This window comes from the organism of the source record quoted next, unplaced genomic scaffold, assembly GCF_019419815.1.
Source record: "Pyrus x bretschneideri cultivar Hongxiangsu unplaced genomic scaffold, Pyrus_bretschneideri_v1 Contig38, whole genome shotgun sequence".
NCBI classification, from domain to species: Eukaryota; Viridiplantae; Streptophyta; class Magnoliopsida; order Rosales; family Rosaceae; genus Pyrus; species Pyrus x bretschneideri.
The window spans coordinates 188,032-209,025 of record NW_025999701.1 but is presented as its reverse complement, the minus strand read 5'-3'; the positions used below and the strand labels follow the sequence as shown (position 1 = coordinate 209,025).

The 20,994-nt window shown below is 37.8% G+C and overlaps 3 protein-coding genes and 2 pseudogenes across 3 annotated transcripts; 3 read left to right on the top strand and 2 right to left on the bottom strand.

Annotated features, from left to right (window-relative positions):
* The first annotated feature begins 1,797 nt into the window (after nt 1-1,797).
* Nucleotides 1,798-3,058, top strand: LOC103934439 (annotated as a pseudogene).
* Nucleotides 3,059-3,275: 217 nt separating this feature from the next.
* LOC103934421 lies at nt 3,276-7,184 on the bottom strand (annotated as a pseudogene).
* A 1,931-nt stretch (nt 7,185-9,115) lies between these two features.
* On the top strand, nt 9,116-10,508 carry LOC103934420. Its single transcript, XM_009344159.1, has 2 exons — nt 9,116-9,350; nt 9,715-10,508. Exons 1-2 carry the CDS (start codon nt 9,116-9,118, stop codon nt 10,506-10,508), a joined length of 1,029 nt encoding a protein of 342 aa, XP_009342434.1.
* A 303-nt stretch (nt 10,509-10,811) lies between these two features.
* LOC108866144 (phytohormone-binding protein-like) lies at nt 10,812-11,991 on the bottom strand. The gene is made up of 2 exons (XM_018644297.2): nt 11,726-11,991; nt 10,812-11,239 (listed from the first exon to the last, which is right to left on the bottom strand). The coding sequence occupies exons 1-2, from the start codon at nt 11,766-11,768 to the stop codon at nt 10,950-10,952; spliced, it is 333 nt and encodes a 110-aa protein (XP_018499813.1). The 5' UTR covers nt 11,769-11,991; the 3' UTR covers nt 10,812-10,949.
* Nucleotides 11,992-16,606: 4,615 nt separating this feature from the next.
* On the top strand, nt 16,607-18,165 carry LOC103934419. The gene is made up of 2 exons (XM_009344158.2): nt 16,607-16,895; nt 17,212-18,165. Exons 1-2 carry the CDS (start codon nt 16,664-16,666, stop codon nt 18,000-18,002), a joined length of 1,023 nt encoding a protein of 340 aa, XP_009342433.1. The 5' UTR covers nt 16,607-16,663; the 3' UTR covers nt 18,003-18,165.
* The last annotated feature ends 2,829 nt before the right edge of the window (nt 18,166-20,994 follow it).

The window sequence follows — 20,994 nt, the reverse complement described above, 5'->3', positions numbered from 1 at the left end:
TTTAATGCATCCTGAAAAGATGAACAGAGGGATGACAACTAGAGAGAGAAAGAAAGAAAAAGAGAGAGAGAGAGAGAGAGAGAGAGAGAGAGAGAGAGAGAGATTAATTATATTTCATATATGGTTAAGAGAGCGGGAAAGTTGAAGTGGGTAAGACTCAGAAAAAGAAATGGCTACATTTGTTGTATTTAGGGCTCTTAGTGGGATGGCATTGAGATCAGTGATGAGGTTGATCTCAAACATGGTTTTGTGAAAATACACATTCCAGAGAAAGCATGAGGAAGAAGGTTTTGTGAAAATACAATTCTATCCATGTTTTTAACGGACACTTAATGGAACTAATACTTTTGACTAAATTTGCTAATGGACTATACAACATTGGTTTAAATCCGATTTTTTTTACCATATAGGCTATGTTCCGAATACCTTAGGACCACAAGAACCATTTGTCCGATTTGGCCTATATTTTATTATGTTTGAATGGAATAACTAAAAGTTCATTTTGAGTGAGCTTCTCTTGATAGATTTTTTTTCCCCTACTAGTTTTTTTGCGTAGATCCGTAGAACTACTCAAGTTTTATGTGCACTTCAAAACAATGGCGGAGCCAACATGAGGTCATTGGTTGTCCTTGATCCCAACAACTTCAAAAACCCCATGTATATTTGTTTGTATATTATATTTGACCGCTATAAACAGCTAAGGAAATTAAATTACAACCTTCTCCTCCTACTTTTATTTTCTTCTATCATACTTTTCTTCATTTTCTTTTTTCTTGTAAAAAGTACTTTAGTTGAAATGCCTTGACAATCTTCAATTACTGCACAATATCCTGCATCCACCGTTTACAAGCCTCTACAAATGTTGACAGGAATTAGAAGATGCCTACTAGATGCTTAACGAAATAACAGCTTTTTTTTATTGATATTATGACCCTATTATTTGATAATCCTGGTTACGTCAATGCTTCAAAACATGCCTCTATTTGGCTATATAAGTTTTGTTTTATTTTTAAGTACACCTCTTATATACACCATCTATTGGTAGAAAATATACGGCATCCATGTTCATAGTATAATTCGAAGGACATATATCAAATCGTCCTAATCCTAATCAATCGTCCTTAATTTGCTTTTATTTCTTTTAGTTTTCTCAAACTGCTTTTGTTTAGACTTCACAGTTCATGTTTATGTTAATTGATAGGCACAATCATTCATCAAAAAATACATAAGTGACATTGAGGAAACACGGATATTGTCTATACAACCTTTCAAGGAAAATGGTATTTACACACCTAATTTTTAGAAAAATCTTATACTTCTGCCCCCCACGTCTGTTAGTTTATATGTTTTTTAGCTCTCCTTTGCTTTTATTCAATTTCATGGCCAAAAAATTCAGAAAGGGTGTAGAGAGAGAATAGCGTGTGAAAATTATTTTCCGGAATTGTTAACATGTATGCACCTTAGCCACCCCCACCCTCTCTCTCTCATCATTTCCACGTTTTTCTACCTCTGCATGGTTGTTTAGGCGTCAATGATGAGTGCATTTCGGCGGCTTCATTACGACATAACAAGGTTTCAAACACAAAAACACTGCGATAAAAATTCTCACTTCTTGTCGTGCTATTTCTAACAAGTTTTCGTTGATTAATTTTCGATGCATATTGATCCAGATCATCTCTTCTAATTATTTTCATCGTACTGGTGCTTTTATTTTTTTGAGTCACAGGTGCAACGAAATCTAGTAATTCATCTGCAGCTGCAAGGGCTATCGAGATCAGAAATGAAAATCGAGAGATCATGTTCACCGACGAAGATATTAAACCAGTCGAGAACTTATATGGACTTGAGCGAGGTCCAAATTACATCGAAGTCGTTTGTGCTGTACGAGCAAGAAGTATGGCGACTCTATAGGAAAGCTGAGAATTTCCTCCGCAGGGCAATTTTCGATTACTTGACAACGCCTCTCATCACCTTGCAACGAAGGTACTCACTCCAATTTATCTAATTACCTTATATGGTATCGGAGAGGTACTTGTTTGAAACCATGGATCTGCATTTTCTCGATCAGTCTACGCTTCATCCTGCCTGTCAACTGAGAGAAGCACAAACTGATCGAAAAATAAGTACGTTGCACATACATACACACCTGCATGCATGAGGCTAACTTTGATACACAATACATTGTTGGCTAATTTCTTGAGAACTAAGCAAGCTTTTACGTGCAATTAACGCAGTGGGGGTCTTACAAGAGAGGGGGAAATTGACACCCGATGAATTCGAGAAGCATTCTAAAGAAGGGGGCCCAGAAAATGGAAGAGCAACATCTGGGTTACGATGGACGAAGATGGTCAGAAAGTGCCACTCTGGAAAACTGGGCTGATGAAGTTTTACAGGCATGCCTCAAACGAAGGCCAGTTAGGTTCTACTATTTGGCGGCGATGGAACCTTCACAGGGATGAACTGCTGCGCTGCTTCAAGTGCAATAAAGAACGCAGGTTTCGCCTGCGGACTAAAGAAGAGTGCAGAGCCTTCCATAATGCCTCAAGGAATAGAAGATGGAAATGTGCTGACCATCCCTATGACATGTGAGTCTCTAACCTCTTTCTCCATTTTAATTTTTATGCACTTCATTTTTATTATTTCATGTCTACTACCTAGAAAAACTTAGTGATTTATTATACTAGTAAATGTCATTTTTTTTTAAGTCTGAACCATTGATCATGTTTTCATATTGGAGCATTAAGATTTCGTTAACGAGTTCAAAACTATCTTGAAATGAAATGAACATTCAGTTCAATGTATTGTGTATTTTGGAGATTAAAAAAAGGTCATTTTTTTTGTTGTTGCATGATAAAGAATAAAGTGCAGTGACGAGGAAGAGCGTGAAAGTCGGAAGAGCGGCAGGGGATGTCCTCGTGCTTCCACATGCCAGGGTTGCACTTCCTGTGTGTGTTTAGGGTGCCTCAACTGCCGCTACTCGGACTGCAATTGCCGCACCTGTATTGATTTCATGCACAATGCCAAACCCTCATTAAACTCATCCCTCTTTTTGTTTTAGCTTTAGGTTGCTCCTTGTTCTACCACCCATGTTCATTTTGATGAGTTTACTTTGACAGTAATGTGCTTTGTACTATTTATCACACGCTACTCGGAATCAGAGAAGTCAGCTGATATGATTTCATGTATTAGATTATGGATTTCGTTATACATATAAACGTCTTAATAAACACTTGAAGGTCATGAAACGGAATAATTTCAAAACTGAAGAACAGACAAGGGACTTAATTGTCTATTTCCACTTTCAACTTTGGAAACTAGACAAGAAATTCTCTTCTAAATTTCTATCAAACTGATTCAGGACTAGAGGTGGTTTAGTTAAGTTGCTCACATGCTAAAAAAATCATTCGATGAAATTAATTACAAACAACTTCAGAAACTAGACACAAATTGCTCCAAAATGTCACCAATAACGGGTTTCCGCCGTCGCCCTTTTCAAACACCCGACGAAAATAAGAACAAGCACATCAATGCATCAACACATGCTATATGGAAAAGTTCGATAACCTTCATTGTCTATTGATAATCTGTTCCCTATAAACATGGGATCTCCACCCTAATCAAAACTTCACATCCGAATGAATGAATGGTCGATGACTCCTTAGTTAATCTGCTACCTGAATCAAGGTCAGACTAAAACATCTTCTACAGAAACGCAGAAAATGGATTTTCCTAGTTCAACCCTAAGAGATCAATTTCTCTCTTAAACCTATTTTTTCCATGTCCTGCCGCATAAGTGTGCACCTGAACATGAAACTCCACACGATGCACAAAAGAACAAATTAGTACCTGAAACTGCAAGCAACCTACTGCCGTCCTGCAGACGTGCGATTCCTTCCACTTCCTCTTCGACCATTGGCAATGCTAACTGCCAAGGAGTTACCTAAAGTTCCTATGGCACTAGGTCCAATCAGCCTCAAGCCGAAAACTTTCACCGAGTATGATAGCCTACTTTCATCTTCTCCGGTCACCAGTTCTAACCCACATGCTTGCTTGTGAGATATAAACGTGTAAAGCTGCAAGGGTATGGTTATGGCATGTTGGGAGCTACAGCTTAACTCTTGTTTGTAACTGTTTTCACTACTCCCAACACCAACTCTCATAAGCCCTATTGATTTGGGGTCCTCTGTTGAAGGATCAAAAACACATGAAAAGTTCCCAAATTCCAAATCGGGCTTCTTGAATAGTTCTTCCAGCATATCACTGCTTGGTCCAACATTCTTTTGCATGACTTTCCCTGGATAGTTTTGACTACGCCTTGTGGCACGATATATGCATGAAGCCTCTCTTAGGCCAATTAGAAAGGCCCCATGCATGGTAGCTGGATGTTGCCTAGTTGTGGCCTCACCTGCAAAGAACAGGCGGTTTCCCACACTTTCTGCTAGTAAATCATAATCGCCGCCGGATGACTGTACTCGAACATGAGAATATGAACCATAGGAAAGGGGATCACAGCCCCATCTTGTGCATATGCTTTGTATTGGATTAGGTACATCAATGCGCTTAGGAGTATATATGCCTGAAGAGGGGGACATGAAAATGGAAAAACCAAAATCTGTAAGACAGGAAGGAAGACTAGATCTAGATGGATGCTTTGCAAAATCACCCTAATGATGAAGACACAGAGACGTGAGTTGAAGGGAACCATAAATCAATTGTTTATTGATAAATACATACCTCTGAGGACGCTTAAAACTCGATTGAGCAGTATTGATGGCTCTGTGCACTCAAATGTTTGTGCAGCTTCTCCAGCCACCAGTGCAATGAGAACTGGACCTCCGGATACAGTATGGTACCCGTAGAACAAAAAAAACTCTCCACGTTTATGGCTATGTTCATTGAGACATCCAAAAGTATCCAGTTCTTCACCCCAGAAAACATGAGGAAAAACCATCGCCACTTTGTTCAGTAGCCCAAATCCCAACCTTTCAATGGCAGCGAGCTTTCTTTGGGGCAACTCGGGTTCAAATCTGATAGAACCCTTTTTCAGAACTCCAAGAGGAACCGTGCATAGGACCATATCCCTTTGAAACACTTGGCCCCCTGCAATAACTTCAACCCCTTCATCTCCATACCTAATAGTATTGACAGTCTTTCCATAGAATATGGGAACGCTTTCACACAGTGCTCTAATCAATCTCCCACTACCTCCAGCAAGAAAACAGTGGTCCCCACCCATTTCCTAAGGATCATCCTGACCCCAATATGCGGTTGAGAGATCTGATAGACATCCAGCATTTGCATACTCCAAATTTGCAAGATGCCAATCAAGAAGTTGCCTCTCCTCAGTACTTCTAGCAACAGAATACAACTGCCTCAGTGTCCCAAAACCGAAGCCAGAGAAATATCATTTCCAAACCCACCCATTGTTTGTCGGAGTTCCATGACTTTGTCAAGCAACTTATTAAAGATGACTTCAATCTTAGAATCAATGTCCTTATCAACAGGTTTCCCATCAGGTTTGTACAAAGGACAATTATCTCTGACCTTATGAAGCGAAATGGAGAGTTGCCTCGCCAGAACTCCAAGAGGGTTAGCATGGATGCCAGTGATGACACTGCCGCCAAGATCCACAGCAGAAAACTTTCCATCCTTCCCCATCTTTTGGGTGTAAACTCTTCCACCTGGTCGATTCCTACCTTCTAAAACAGCCACCTTGAAACCCAATTGCATGAGCTGCCTTGCAGCTGCTAGTCCAGCAAGTCCCGTACCAACAATGATGACAGACCCTTCAATTACCTCCTCTGGCATATTAGCCATAAATGCTGGTGCAACACCAAAATTGATGTATCCATTGTACAAAAGAAAATCATAAGCTGAAGATATCAAATGCTCATAATCACCACTCACAGTTTCTTTAATCTGGCCTTTTGAAAGCCACACTCGCACATTACTCCGCCATCTTACTAAAATATGATTCCTCACGACATTATAATCATTCTGCTGCTTCCCACCCAACTCGCTGACCACCCCAGCTTGTTTTTTCTCCTCAAGCAGCTCATCAATGGGCAACCCGAGGGACAACGCTATCATGGCCTCTGTTTCGGTCTCTTTCTCCAAATCCACCTTTGTACCCTTCCTTTTCTTAGAAGTACCACCTAAATGCTTCTCTATTATATCATCCATCAAATTCTCATCATAATTTCGCAAACTTGCTTTCTTCCTCAGAGACCGCTTAGAAACAGAACCATCTGAACCTGGTGTCTCCACTACCCTAGACCGCCTGGACTTCTTAGGAACAGAACCATCTGAACCCGGTGTCTCCATTACCCTAGACCGCACTCTCTTTACAACTACTTTTTAACCCAAATCAAGTAATCAGCTTAAAAACAAATGAAAAACACAACACCCCATTTCTGGAATACCACCAGTATGTCATAAGAAGTAAATATCACCAATTGGATATTTCATATCAAGCAATTCCTCACAACCCATTAACAGTGTGTTTTCGGATTCTCGTATTGAGACATTGATCATCTTTACACACAAATTGAACAGAAAATTCACATATATGAATCTCTACCCTCAAAACCCATATTGTTTCTAGCTCCAGCCAGGGATTTCACCAAGAACTCACTGTTAATATCACTCAGAGTGTCAGTACGAACTAAAATTAATCTAAATCCGAGTCCTAATTCCCCAATTTTGCACTCAAAATTCAATTCACAAGAAGGTACAAAATATAGTAGTTGCAAATGTTATCGGGAATTGAAAGTGAAGGGCGACTCAGCTGGTTGGACCGAGTTGAATCAGAAACTGGAAATTTAGCAGGGTTTTGCTTGTCGAGTAGGAGTTAGGGTTTTTATTTTTTTTTTTATGCGAGCATGCGAAATGGAAAAGACGAGTTAACTGAACTGGGGGATTGGAGGGAAATGAATGGACGCTGGGCTTTGACATTGATGATCAATGCTGGACATGCAAATGAGTAGGTCCAGCAACAAATCGTCTGGGCCTGAAGTAGTGAAGTGGCTTACTATATTTTTTTCTTTCAATAAGAGACTGGAGAGAGGAATCAAACTCTGTACCTCAAGCAAAGGGATGAATACTCTTGATAAATTGAGATACAAATTATTTCAGTGTTACAAGTACACCAAAAATTGATTTCCCATAAGGGATAATGCTCGTGTTCCCATAAGGGGACTTACTTGTCCTCCCACCTACGATTAACGAATCTTTACCGTCCGAACATCATAATCGGAATCACCCTGGGTCCTATTAGACATAGACTTTGATTCAAAGGTAAGGAATCCATACAGAAAGATATCACAGGGGTCTTTGCTACCAAATCCCTTTATAAGAAAGATCCAACGTTCATTCTCTTTATCATTATCTAAAGATCACATTTGTTAAAAATTATTTAATTTGGAAATCTTTTAGTTATTCATATGCATAAAACAAATGAACGGTTCATCATGAAGATGTTATTTATTATCAAAATCGTTGATTGGTTTAACGCGTATGAATGACTAAACGATCTTCAAATTGAATGATTTTTTTGCATATATGATATTTAAATGATGATAAAGAAAATGAATTGTTTCGATTATGATATCCAAAACGGTAAAGATTCGTTAATCGTAAGCGAAAAGAAAAGTAAGTTTCCCATATGGAAGCACAACTATTATCCCTTATGCGAAATCATTTTGGTGTGCTTGTAACACCGAAATGACTTATATCTCAATTTATTAAAAATATTCATATATGTACTAGAGATATCAAGTTTGATTCCTCCCTCCAGTATCGGTAGATATAGCCTCTTTTGACACCCCATAAGATCCCCATTATATAATTTTTCTCTCCTTTAATATATTTCCTTTAATTTAATTGTAAGATATATAGCCTTCGCTAGAAAATGAGAAAGAAATTGTAAGATAAAGCCTTCATCCCTAATTCAATTTTTTATGCTAATTTTGTTTTCTTCATAATAACTCAAAGACACCCTCTTTTTGTCAACTGGACATCTTCATCTCAGAACCAGTCTAATTACATTTAAGTACACCTTAATTCTCGAAAGGGTTCTCTACATTGCTACTTCCCAAAGAAAACAAGGCACAGACACAACCTAGGAAATACCTTAAGCTACAATTGACCATAAAAATCAAATTGCATATACTACGAACTCCAAACCATTTTAGCACAAAAAATTCAACACTTACAACGTTTTTTATCCAAAGACAAAGCCGATAAATGCTCAAGGTGGTCGACTAACCCTTCTCAAGTTAACAAATTTTATTTTTATTAGACCTTCTCACTGAGTAAGCCTTTAATCAAGCTACAAAAGCTGACATTTCTTAAATAAATTTTCATATCAGTAATATGGCACTTCAAAACGTCTATGAGGGGAAATCAACTTGTCAAATCTTTATCTACGGTTGACCCCTTTTAATAGATTTTTTTTTTTTTTTTGCTCAGCCATTGAGTGTATCACTTCTCTAATAGATGTAAGATCTAAAAGTTGAGGTTTCACTGTAAAATTAATTGGCAATATGAAGAGTAGTTTAATTTACTATAAGTCCATGCAAGGTCCTTGTCCCATACGTCAATGTGGGATTCATTTTCTATTAAAAAGGTCATACAACTATGGTACACAAATGTGGTAATTGTAGGTAATTAGGAATATTTACTCCACTCTGAAGTCATGTGTTTGAACAGTATAGATCGTATAAAAAACCACCCTCTACAAATGTAGTCCAATCCTGAATCATCAGTAACCAAACCAGGTGGTGATATAATTTGACATGTAGATAATCATGGCCGAAAGTCCAATTCCTGAATCATATGCAAGCAAACTAACCTAACTTGTATTTGAAGACATTCATCTTCTACAATATGCGAACATGCATGTATGTTCACAATGGCAAAGTGCTAGCCAACAATTCCGGTTCATACTTCTAATTTCAGCTATATATGGATCGATTCAGTCACAAGCTTTAAAATATAAGGATATCTGAGATGTAAAGCAAAATTAAAAGGTTAAAATGTATAAATAGCAATGGGAAACTGATCCATTTCTTACAATTCTATCGATCTAAAATCTGCAGCCTATTAACAATTAAGCATGGAGATGTTAAGAAGCAGTTCCACCGCATTAGTCATCGTACTAGTATTTGTTGCAGGTGCAGCATTTCAAGCTAAAGCATACAAATCTCTTTACTGTACCAACCCGGCAAGCCGATGCTATGGAAAGACTGTGGAATGCCCATATGAATGCCCTAGCAGTTACTCTGAAGACCATAAAGCCAAAGTCTGCTATATTGACTGTGATTCCCCTATGTGCAAGGCCCATTGCAAAAGTATGTTAACAATCTTGGCTTCATTTGTTTTCTTTGTGTTAGTAGCGTCCTTAAAATTTACATAAGTCAGCCCGTATGAATGTAGCGAAAATATTATTTTTTAAGATAGTCTGACATATTATATATTATGAGTCTATCAAACTTGATCATTAGTCGATCAGGTGCACTTGTGTCAATGCATGGTCCAAAGTTATTGATCTGACAAAAGAACATTGCTTGAGAAATGCTATTTGGCTCTTTAATTTTGTTAAAATGAAAGAGATATTGTTAATTTTACCTACCTTGTAGCTTGATATAGGACTTGAATTCTTTCTCCGTTAATTATGCATACAAACTAAATGAAGTAAGTGTTTGATATTTCTAGACCGTAAACCAAACTGCAATAGTCCTGGATCAGCATGCCATGATCCCCGCTTCATCGGTGGTGATGGCATTGTTTTCTATTTCCATGGCAAGAGCAACCAGCAGTTTAGCTTGGTCTCAGACAACAACCTCCAGATCAATGGTCGCTTCATTGGCCATAGGCCAGCAGAACGAAGCCGTGACTACACTTGGATTCAAGCCCTAGGAATCATTTTCAGCACTCACAGCTTCTCTGTAGAAGCCACCAAAGCAGCTGCTTGGGACAATCAAATTGACCACCTAAAATTCACCCACAACGGAAACGATGTAGTTTTACAAGAAGGGTATCTCTCCACTTGGTATTCTCCAGAAAAGGATATTAAAGTTGAGAGAATATCAAGCAAGAACAGTGTTATTGTGTCCCTAAAGGATGTTGCTGAGATTATGATCAATGTGGTGCCCGTAACCAAAGAAGATGATAGAATCCACAACTATCAAGTTCCTTCCGACGACTGCTTTGCACATTTGGAAGTCCAGTTTAAGTTCTTTGCTCTGTCCACGAAAGTTGAGGGAGTGCTTGGAAGGACTTACAGGCCTGATTTTGAGAACCCGGCAAAGCCTGGAGTGGCAATGCCGGTCTTGGGGGGTGAAGATAAGTATCGAACCTCATCTCTTCTGTCGGCAGATTGTGTTTCTTGCAGGTTCTCAGCACAGGAAAGTGTGACAGAGGAAGATAGATCAGCAATTGTGGATTATGGTACACTTGACTGCACCAGAAGATCCTCAGGAGGATATGGAATTGTTTGCAAAAAATGAATGATTTATTCAAGATAACAAATAATATGGACGCTTAACAATTAGCTTCTAAGGGAATAACTGAATGTTGGCAGTGAAAACATGTACCTGCTGTTTGCTTTAGCTACTCAAAGCATGTGTGTTTATCAATAATTAATTATGGCCTTGATTATGAAATATCAAGATAAATAAAGAACATAAGGTTCGTTTGGATCCTCAAATTTAGATTTGAGTTTGATGTGAGAATGATTATTTGGTCTATTGGAACTCATTCGCTACTTTTAGAAAGGAGGTTGTGAGTTCAAATCTTATGAATGACGATTGTTAATTAATAAAATAAAGTTGTTATCAAGAGCTTACTATTGAAATTACAATCATAATGGGTTTTTCCAGCTCAAGAAAATGGCGAATTACCATATAGAATTGAAACAGCCCATACCTTGTTGGAATGATAACAAAATTCTAGACAGCAACATTATTCAACAAATATTCCTCTAAGTTTTTTACCAAAGCAAAAGTGGACATTGTTGTCTTGGATGGCATGGCATTATTGTCTTCCACTTCAGACTCATAGGTGATCTCAATGCTCACCAGGGTCTCCTTCTCATGAATTGAAGTAAGTTGGAATGTTGTTTTGTATGAAGAAAACCCAAAGTTCAGGTGTCCCCCTTCAATGATTTGCAGCCCAAATTTGTCTACAGACTCATCAAGCTCCACAATCTTTTCCTTTTGGTAACTCATCTTTGGTACATCTGAAATTGTTCCCGGAAGAAGAAGAAGAAGAAAAGAAAAAAAAAAAAATATATATATATATATATATAATTTAATCATTAGCATTTAACATTATATAATTTTGAAAAGAAACTTCACCATAAAAATGTCAATGCTGATGGATGTGGGTTAGGCTAGTTGGTTAGAAAGAAACATAACCTTTTTTACCCAGTTTGATTTCTCTCTCTCCAAACTATTCTAATGAAAAATGATTTTCGCAAATCTTTTTTATCATCATACTTACTGTGGTAAAAAAAAATAAAAAAAACCAAAAATGATTTGAATACATTTGGTTTATTCGATTTAAAATCTAAAAATAAACATGTGTATAAAAGAATAAGAAAGATGGTGGAAATCATTTCCATTAGAATGATTTAGATTATCGCTTTGTATAAAAAAATTGTGATATGGTGGAGGGATTTCAAAGAAGCTGTTCATACTAAAACATTGAAGGCCGAGTTACATACCAGAGCCAAAACTGAAGAGAAGGGACTGTTCCAATGCCACCATCCCCTTCTATCACTTCCACACTCTTGACCAAATTTGGGATGATTTTGGGAATCAAGATTCTCAAATCTTTTGCAAGAGCTTCCCACAAGGCTTCAATCCCTACACGTACTTTTGCTTCAATTTTAACTTCCTTGGCCATGGCTAGCTCTGAGATGCAGTTTTTGAGTGAGAGATAAGGGGCTGATATAACCGAGGCCATAAATATAGACAAAAGCAATTTTGAAGTGGCAAGACTGCATCTTTTGCATACATGGAAATTCTGGCATTGCTAGATGCTGTGCTCTTTTACAACTGGCTGGTTTCTGTAAGGACAGAAGTTCATCTGCATGTGGCATGCCCGATATGAAATTCTCTAGTTTAATATGTCGACACGTTTGTTAGTACATGATATTGACCACAAAAGAGGCTATTTAATATATGTTGTGGTGGTTTCCACTTGTTTTACAATTCAATTTGGATGGGAAAAAGCATTAATCGGAAATTTAGAAATATGACAATTTTAAGAATCATTTAATGAAATATAGCTTATTGATTTTGAGAAAAATTAATTAAAAATTAAAGTTAAAAAGACTTAATTTCGTCCTCGGTGAGAGAAGAATACAATTAACAAAGTATTCCGAAGGTTCTAGGATGGGTAATAGTTTAACCTAATGTATATGCATTCTGAACTTACCTGAGTAAATATCTCTGAAACACTTGTTATTTTTGTGATTGAAAGCATGAAAGACATACTTAGACTAAAACAATTACAATTGAAACGTGCACTAGCCCAAGACATAACATACTCATGTGTTTTGTTTAAGAATTGTCAATTTTACTCTAACTAATTTTACATTAGTTTAACCTAATGGATATGCATGCCGAACTTACCTGAGTAGATATCTCTGAAACACTTGTTATTTTTGTGATCGAAAGCATGAAAGACATACTTAGACTAAAACAATTACAATTAAAATGTGCACTAATCTAAGACATTACATTCTCATGCATTTTGTTTAAGAATTGCCAATTTTACTCTTAACATATTCAAACCCAAAGAACACGAATAAATTTGTTTCAAACGAATACATTTTTGTAGAAATTTGTTCTTACAAAACTGGTTTTCTATGTGTGACATAGGAATTGTAACATTCCTCCACGCTTTCATATCCAATACCGTAGTCAACACATGAACGCTATAGACACTGGCTTGATATATAGCCAGAGGGAAGGTTTCCTTCCTTTGATTTCGATTATAATGAAAGGAAATCAAACCCTTGACCTAAGCTTAATGCCATTTCGACCCTTCTCTTCCAAGCCACCGGGATGTACGTTGAGAACCGCAAACGAACTTATCAACCCCTTCACACGTCGGTGGAAGATTGATTTGTTACCGTCGCTATTTTTGGAGGAAGAAGAAACCTTAATTCGTTCCATCCCGTTAAGTATCCGCTCTTCACCGGACAAATTAACGTGGCATTACGAGAAAAATGGGAGGTTTACAGTGCGCAGTGCATACCACCTTGCTCAAAAATGGCTACAACCACCTACCCATGAGGCCTCTTCATCAACACAGCAAATTGCAAACAAGCTATGGTCCAGGCTATGGAATGCAAATGTCCCACCAAAGGTGAAGGTGTGTTTATGGAGGGTTACCAATGACTTCATACCTGCCGAGCACTCTTGGCAAAAACGACATATAACTACGGACTTGGCTTATGTCTTATGCAACACTCACGGAGTGACCACCATCCACCTTACGAAGGAATGCCCATTTGCAAAGTGTGCCTGGCTGGCTTCAAGTCTTGGACCATTATTGAGGAATGTACACGACCAAAACTTTCTGACATGGATAGATGATGTGGCAAATTTAGTTTCAAAGAAAAATTTTGAGCTTTTCCTTATGATTTGCTAGTCGTTGTGGGGTGCAAGGAATGGCAAGCTATGGAATGACAGGACGGACCCTCCTGATGTTTGTGTCAATCGGGCTACAATGTGGTGGCATGAGTTCGTTCGAACCTCGGTGCTAGGTCACCGTACTCGGGTACAAATTCTCTCCAAGTGGGTTGCTGCACCATCGGGGCAACTCAAAATGAACATTGATGGGGCCTGGAATGGGGAACGCAATGTCGCCGGTTTTGATGCCATTGTCCGCGATGAAACAGGTAATTTTGTGTCGTCAAAATGTGGCAGGGAAGAGGATGTTTTTTTCTCCTCTCCAAGCAGAAGCAGTGGCCTTAAGGGCGGGTTTGTCTTGGGCAGTTCACAGGGGTTTATATATTTCTTTCGAAAGCGATTCACTTTAGATTGTGAAGGTGTTGTGTGATTTCTCTCCAAATTTGTCATTCATTGGGCAAACTGTAGAAGATATCAAGTTGCTCCTCCGTTCAATCACTGAAGGTAAAATTACCCACACTCATTGCAACAAGATTGTTTATGGGATGTTACTCCCCCAAGTATTGTCACCGACTTACTTGTTGCTCTGAATGTAACTCTTGTACCGCACCTTTTTTGAAGTAAATGAATCTACTACTGTGTCTTTCCAAAAAAAAAAAAAAATTCGTAATGCCAACCCTTTTTTACGCACCCTTATCACTTGGAATTTTGTCATGCTCCTTGGCTAAAGCTATAACTTGACCTAATATGTTCTATTTTTTCGGTTTTCTAGTCAATCTCCTTGGAATTTTGACAACAAGGCTCCTTGGCTAAAGCTATAACTTGACCTAATTAATATGTTCTATTTTTTCGGTTTTCTAGTCAATCTCCTTGGAATTTTGACAACAATTCTATGATCAATTACGACCTGTTCTCCATTTACTCTCAACAGATTAGGAACTACCAGGAGACATCGTAGTATTCGTATACTGTTTTAGAATTTTCTATACTAATATTGTTAGTGATTTCGGACCGCACATGGATTGGATTTGAAGTCTCTGCTAGCCAAAAGACTCTCTTGACTGAAGACTTGAGGGACTCCTGTTGTACCATTTATTGGGCGTTAGTATTTGGGTCTCATGACTTAACCCATGATGTATGTAGGAGGTGAAGGAAACTCTTATTCTATAAAAAGGATCCTTCATCCTCACTTGAAGGGGGAGGGCAAAAAGAATAGCGCAAAGAGAGCAAACCCTAGCCTCTATCGCCATGTACATTGTAAGCCTCAATTTACATAGTGAAACCGGATCAACATTAGTATGGACGTAGCCCCAACTTGAGGTGAACCACGATATATCTGTGTTCTTGTGCGTTTGTGTGATTTACGATTGGATTTATGTTGGTCTAAGATCGACCCGATTTGTGCATCAACAAATATCATATCTAAGAGCTTGCAATTTTACTATATAAAATAACTGTCTTCTCTCTCATAAACAACATCAAATTCTTTTTCATAGATAAAGAATACATAATCTTATTAGTTATCTTTGTTTTATTGACACACGATAACGTTAGTGGGTTAAATAGTTATTAAAGGGGAGAATCAGTGAAGATTAAACCCACACTAGGGTGCATAGACAATGAATGTTTTCCGTCACTACGGCAAAGTGTCATTTCCTATGAAAGACACATATACTTGATTGAGAGTCCACGAGCTAATCATGCTCTAATAACCTTAAATATTGGGAACTAAATCAAATATTTACCAACTTCATCAGTTGTAGTTTTCTCCGTCATAAAAAGCAAGTTTACTATTTTGGATGTCATTTCGGTTTTCAGCTATCCAACGCCAATTTGTTGGAATAGAGTAAGAAAATAGCACTAAACTAGCACAAATTGGGGTTGTTGCATACACAAGAGTCTAAAACCTCTCTACTTTTGCTCACTAATGAAAGGCCGATTGATAATCAGTGCAAAAATTGTAACTTAAGTGGTTAACATTACTCTCTCTCTTGCACCTGAGGAGGAATATTCGAATTACTGCTTATATAAAAAATAAAAAAAAATTGGTAAGAACTAATCTGATATTGGTTCCTGGCCTGATCCCTTAAGCTTTTGACCTATAAAGTACCCAAAAAATATATGTAGATTTGATTCCATGAGGTGATTTACTCCCAGGTTCAGTTTATGCCTAATTGTCCCTTGATTCAAACCAATAGAAAGTAGTATTCAAGTGAAGGCATGCATGTCGTGTGGTTGACAATAGGCCAATGGGGCAAGTTGCAAGAATATATATAACTCCATTGATGGTTGTAAAGCACTAGCAATTATCAAATAAATAAATAAGATGAAGGCAGACAATGCAGTATGCACGGCCATTTTGTCGGGCGCAAAAATGGGTGCATTACATCACATGAATGAACCAAACCGTGTCTTTATCATGAGAGACCTTTTCCAGTTGATTTGGCTCGAAGGGCTTGCTGCTTAGGCACTTCTGACAACCCATTCTAATTCATTGCTTAATTTATATTGAATCACTAAAAAAACTTGTTGCGTGACTCCTCCTGCAAGTGTCTACTACTACATTCAAACTATAAATTGATATTGTACCAACTTAGACTCCATACCCTAGTTAAAAATCAACTTTTTAATTCAAAGTTATTGTTGTACTCTTTCGACGTGAGATTCTTTGCATCGTTCTTTTAATCTTGTACAGAGCCAAACTTTACCAATAAAACTCATATATAATCAGATCAGAAAACAAAGGGAAAAGAATAAAAAACTTGTATTGTCAATAGCTATTTCTCTAATTCACAATCACCAAACCCCAAAGCATTGACCAAGATATAACAATTCCGGAAAGCATTGAAGAGGAACCTACGTTCATCTTACTAAACTTAGAATTTATGCTACTAAAAGATAATACTAAACTCCCACTTGATAGATTCGGTAATTATATAACAAGATCAACCAGAAAAGGGGAAGCTAACCTGGCTATATATATCAACATTTCATTTGTGAGGTATAAGGAGAAAGAAGCAATGGAGTTCTTAGGCAGCAAAAGTGTTTTGATCGTTCTGGTAATCCTTGTATCTGCTTCTGTTCTGGTACAAAGTAAGACAGATCTTAAGGTTTGTTACAGCAAGAAAAGCCCGTGCTTTCTCAAGCAGGTACACTGCCCTGCGGAATGCCCATCCTCTTCACCGAAAGATAAAAAGGCTAAAATTTGCTATCTCAACTGTGACTCACCTATATGCAAAGCTGAGTGCAAAGGCAAGGTTTCGACTTACTGTCATGTGTTCAGAATGTTATCTCATGCATGTTAACATTTCAGAGTTGGGCATGCAATCCACCACTAATTACATCAATATTGTCCCAACTTAACTATCTGCAACTCACAAAAAGGCCTCGATATAGTAGTGGAACTATTCATTTATAAGTAGTAATATATTCTGTCAATCATCTGATGTGAGATTGCATTCTTCAACAATGCACTCCAATTTTTATTTTGTTTCAAACGTACGTGCCTCGGTTAAAATCATTGCCGATGCTGACAAGGGTTTTTGTTTGTTGTTGCTGGTAATCGTAGGTCGCAAACCTAATTGTGAAGGCCCCGGATCAGCATGCATGGACCCTCGCTTCATCGGTGGAGATGGCATTGTCTTTTACTTCCACGGCAAGAAAAATGAGTATTTCAGCTTAGTTTCTGACCCCAACCTCCAAATCAACGCCCGGTTCATTGGTCTCCGCCCTGAAGGCCGAACCAGGGACTACACTTGGATTCAGGCCCTTGGACTCCTCTTTGGCTCTAACAGCTTCTCCCTAGAGGCCAGCCAAGCATCGTCATGGGATGATGAAATAGACCACTTAAAATTCACTTACAATGGAGAGGAGCTAGTCATCCCAGAATCCCAACTCTCCGCATGGCAATCTCCGGAAAATGCCATTAGAGTAGAGAGAACATCTAGCAAGAACAGTGTTTTGGTCACTATCCAGGAAGTTGCTGAAATTTCAGTAAATGTGGTGCCTGTGACAAAGGAAGATGATAGGGTCCACAATTATCACATACCATCAGATGACTGTTTTGCACATCTGGAAGTACAGTTCAGATTCTACGGCTTATCCTCAAATGTTGAGGGAGTGCTTGGAAGGACTTACCAGCCAGATTTCAAGAACCCGGCAAAGCCAGGAGTAGCGATGCCAGTTGTGGGAGGGGAACACAAGTACAGAACAACATCACTGGTCTCCGCAGATTGCGCTGCTTGTGTTTTCACTAAATCCAGGAAGATGGATCAAACAGATTCAAGGGTGATGAATTACGGAAATCTTGACTGCACTGGTAATTCCTTCAGTGGGAATGGAATCGTTTGCAGGAAGTAAATGATATTGCTACAAGCTCAGGGAATAAGTTTAAATTTAACTTCTCAGATGATAATCTAAAGATGTGTAATCAAGAGGTTTGAAAACCTTCTTGCACTCATATGTTAATTAATACACATAAGCTGATATAATCAGTAATGCCAATCTTCTTGCGCTCGTAACATTTGACAACGCGTTTTCAAAACCTTGCGCCGAAGCTGGATGAAAGTCTCTGTATCCTTTTTGTCCGGCTACTAGCATTAACATCATCATAATGCAGCATTACAATAATTTCACCACGCTTTCATACCCAAACCCGTTGTCAGCATATGCACTCCATTAACACTGGCTCAAGCCCCGTGAAAAGGCTTTAGTAAATTCACGTATTATACAAGTAGGTTCGTATTTTTTTAAAGTACTTCATTTTTGGTACATTTTCTTAATGATTCAAGAAATTGCATGTTAAAAGTCCAACATATTTCTCACGTTTAATACACATTATTTAGACACTTTTTCAATACTACACATAAAATTCACGTATTTAAAATTTAATAAAAATGGCCGAAGTTTTCAAAAGATATTTAAGTTGCCGAATAATACGTATTTTTCATATACTGTACCCGTTTGGTATTTAACTAACTATGAAGGTAGCTTTCATTTGCTGCTCCCATAGCTCTCTTATTTATCAGTTATAATGAAAAGGTATCGAACCCTTGACCTAGGCGACAACACTTCTCTACCCACCATTATCAGTTAGATTAACTGTTTGGACCCAAATTTACACCATCGGCCCGTGCAATCAAAACCGTTAAATGAGCATAACTTCACACCGTCATATGAAGAAATTAAGATAATTTTATTGTTAAGAGATAATATTATGATTTTTAATCATAATGATTATTTTTTAATAGTGAATTATCTTGGTTTTTCTCTTGTTCTAGATAAACGTGATGCAAATAGTATCTCTGACCTACAATTCAAATTAATTGGAGATATTCGGCATATGACTACTGGATTAATTTCATGCAATTAATCCATGCATGAGATAAAGATGAAATTGAAATCGTGATGTGGTCAGAATGGCTTTTGGGATTAGCTAAAGACCTACAAACTTGCTATACACGTGGATTATCACTGACAATGGATGATGAGGTGGTGGCTTTTAATTTTGCATGCATCAAATAAAGAGTTCTATTAGGATTCTATCTTTGGCTAACCCGTGGAGGTGATGATAATGATTATCCATGGTTCCATGCAATTTAGAATTCTATCATGATGCATGTGATGACTTATAGTTGGCCGACGAGTGCTGAGGGAACAATTATCCTAATGCAATTGCGCGTATAGGATAATCAGCGAGATTAAGTGATGATTATTCTACCTAGAGTAATATTCCAAGAATCGTGTGATGCGGCTACAACTTGAGGGTGAGGCAGTTCGTTCTTATAAATACCAAGCCGCGGACAACATTCAGAGCTCCCTCCAATTCAACACACAAACTGTACTGCGCAAACTCTCGCTCTACGTGAAACCTCTCAACAACCTTGAGATTTTTATTTTCTTTTTCCGCCAACACATCTTCAATTTGGATAAACAGCATTGCGAAGGCAACCAGCGACATCTTCAGTTTGGATAAACAACACTGAAGCCGTAGAATCAGCCGATTAAGAAGCACCTTCAGTTTGGATAAACAATATAGCTTCTCGACCGACTGATTACCTATCCAAGTCTCAGTCGACAAGGATTTTTGAGTCCTTGTTGGTAGAGGTCATCTCATTAGCCTTCTCGGCAAAGTGAGGTGTTACCAAGTTACCACATTCGGCACATTGAAAGCCGAATTTGATATTTAACTTCGTAAAACTAGCAGCCTTGTCTTCAAGCTCTATAACCCAAAGGCCGAGACGTGTTCCTTTCTCGGCCGTAGTTGTAAGATCAAGAAGTCAGTAGTGCGCCCAACGCTACATCAACATATTTTACTCCCCGGCCGAACTTGGCCGACGAGTTGGCACTCCCTGCACACAACCGAAGGACGCAGTTAGCTTATTAATTACTCGACCTGCATGCCACGTAGGATTGGTAGTTTTTAGGGTCAACACTAACCCAAAGGCTCAAGCTTTCTTTGATGATGTTTCCAAGAGCTCATATACTAGCCTAAATTTTTCTGGTTTTCGTTTTGGACAATACTAAGGAGAACATCTATTTAAGCCAGATTTTTGCAAATCATATGACGTGGTTATTGATGATTGGATCATTATCTAAGTGTTATTTACGTGCTTATTTCCTATTAGTGACCACATAATTTACAAATTTGGTCTAAAAATTTATGACTCCTTTTTTTCCATCATTTACGACTTGTTCTCCATTTACTCTCAATTGATTAGCAACCCCGAGGAGCTGCTAAATTTCTAATAAGCAACTACATCTACTTCCTAATAAACAGCAAACTTAATACTAGTAAACCCAATTTTAGCATATAATTTAACTGGCTTCTCCCTAATAAATAACTTCATCTACTTCTTTTTTATAAATAACGAATAAAATACTTATATCTTTCTTGTTCATGCCACTCATTGATTTGTTTGTAAGAATTAAAGATCTACTTAAATGACACTCCACTCCACACCTAAACAAATATTAGGAACTAAATAAACAATTAACCGACTTCGCTAGCTGTAATTCTTTCCATCAAAACAATGAAGTTTGAGCTAGAGTGCAAAATGTTACTATTTTGGTAGCATTTCAATTTTCAACTCTCTTAAGCCAAGTTGTTGGAATAGAAAATAGGGGTTTTTTTATATGGGTCCAAAGTAACTAAAAATTGGACCTATTTCAAAAGTCAAAAGTCACTAAAAATTGGACATATTTCAAAAGATGGTCTATAAAATTGGACCTATTTCAAATTTTCTCCATAAAAATAGCACTCAAACTCACAGAAAATGTGATGTTGCATACATAAAAAGAGTTTAAAAACTCTCTACAATATTGTTCATTAGTGAAACGGCTGGTGAGCAAC

Bases quoted from the DNA above. Each gene is read 5' to 3' on its own strand.
- LOC103934420 (XM_009344159.1), top strand. From the start codon at position 9,116: ATGGAGATGTTAAGAAGCAGTTCCACCGCATTAGTCATCGTACTAGTA. The intron at 9,351-9,714 runs GTATGTTAACAA...TGATATTTCTAG, and splicing joins GTGCAAGGCCCATTGCAAAA to ACCGTAAACCAAACTGCAAT.
- LOC108866144 (XM_018644297.2), bottom strand. From the start codon at position 11,768: ATGGTGGCATTGGAACAGTCCCTTCTCTTCAGTTTTGGCTCTG. The intron at 11,240-11,725 runs GTATGTAACTCG...GAACAATTTCAG, and splicing joins TCTCTTCAGTTTTGGCTCTG to ATGTACCAAAGATGAGTTAC.
- LOC103934419 (XM_009344158.2), top strand. From the start codon at position 16,664: ATGGAGTTCTTAGGCAGCAAAAGTGTTTTGATCGTTCTGGTAATCCTT. The intron at 16,896-17,211 runs GCAAGGTTTCGA...TGGTAATCGTAG, and splicing joins ATGCAAAGCTGAGTGCAAAG to GTCGCAAACCTAATTGTGAA.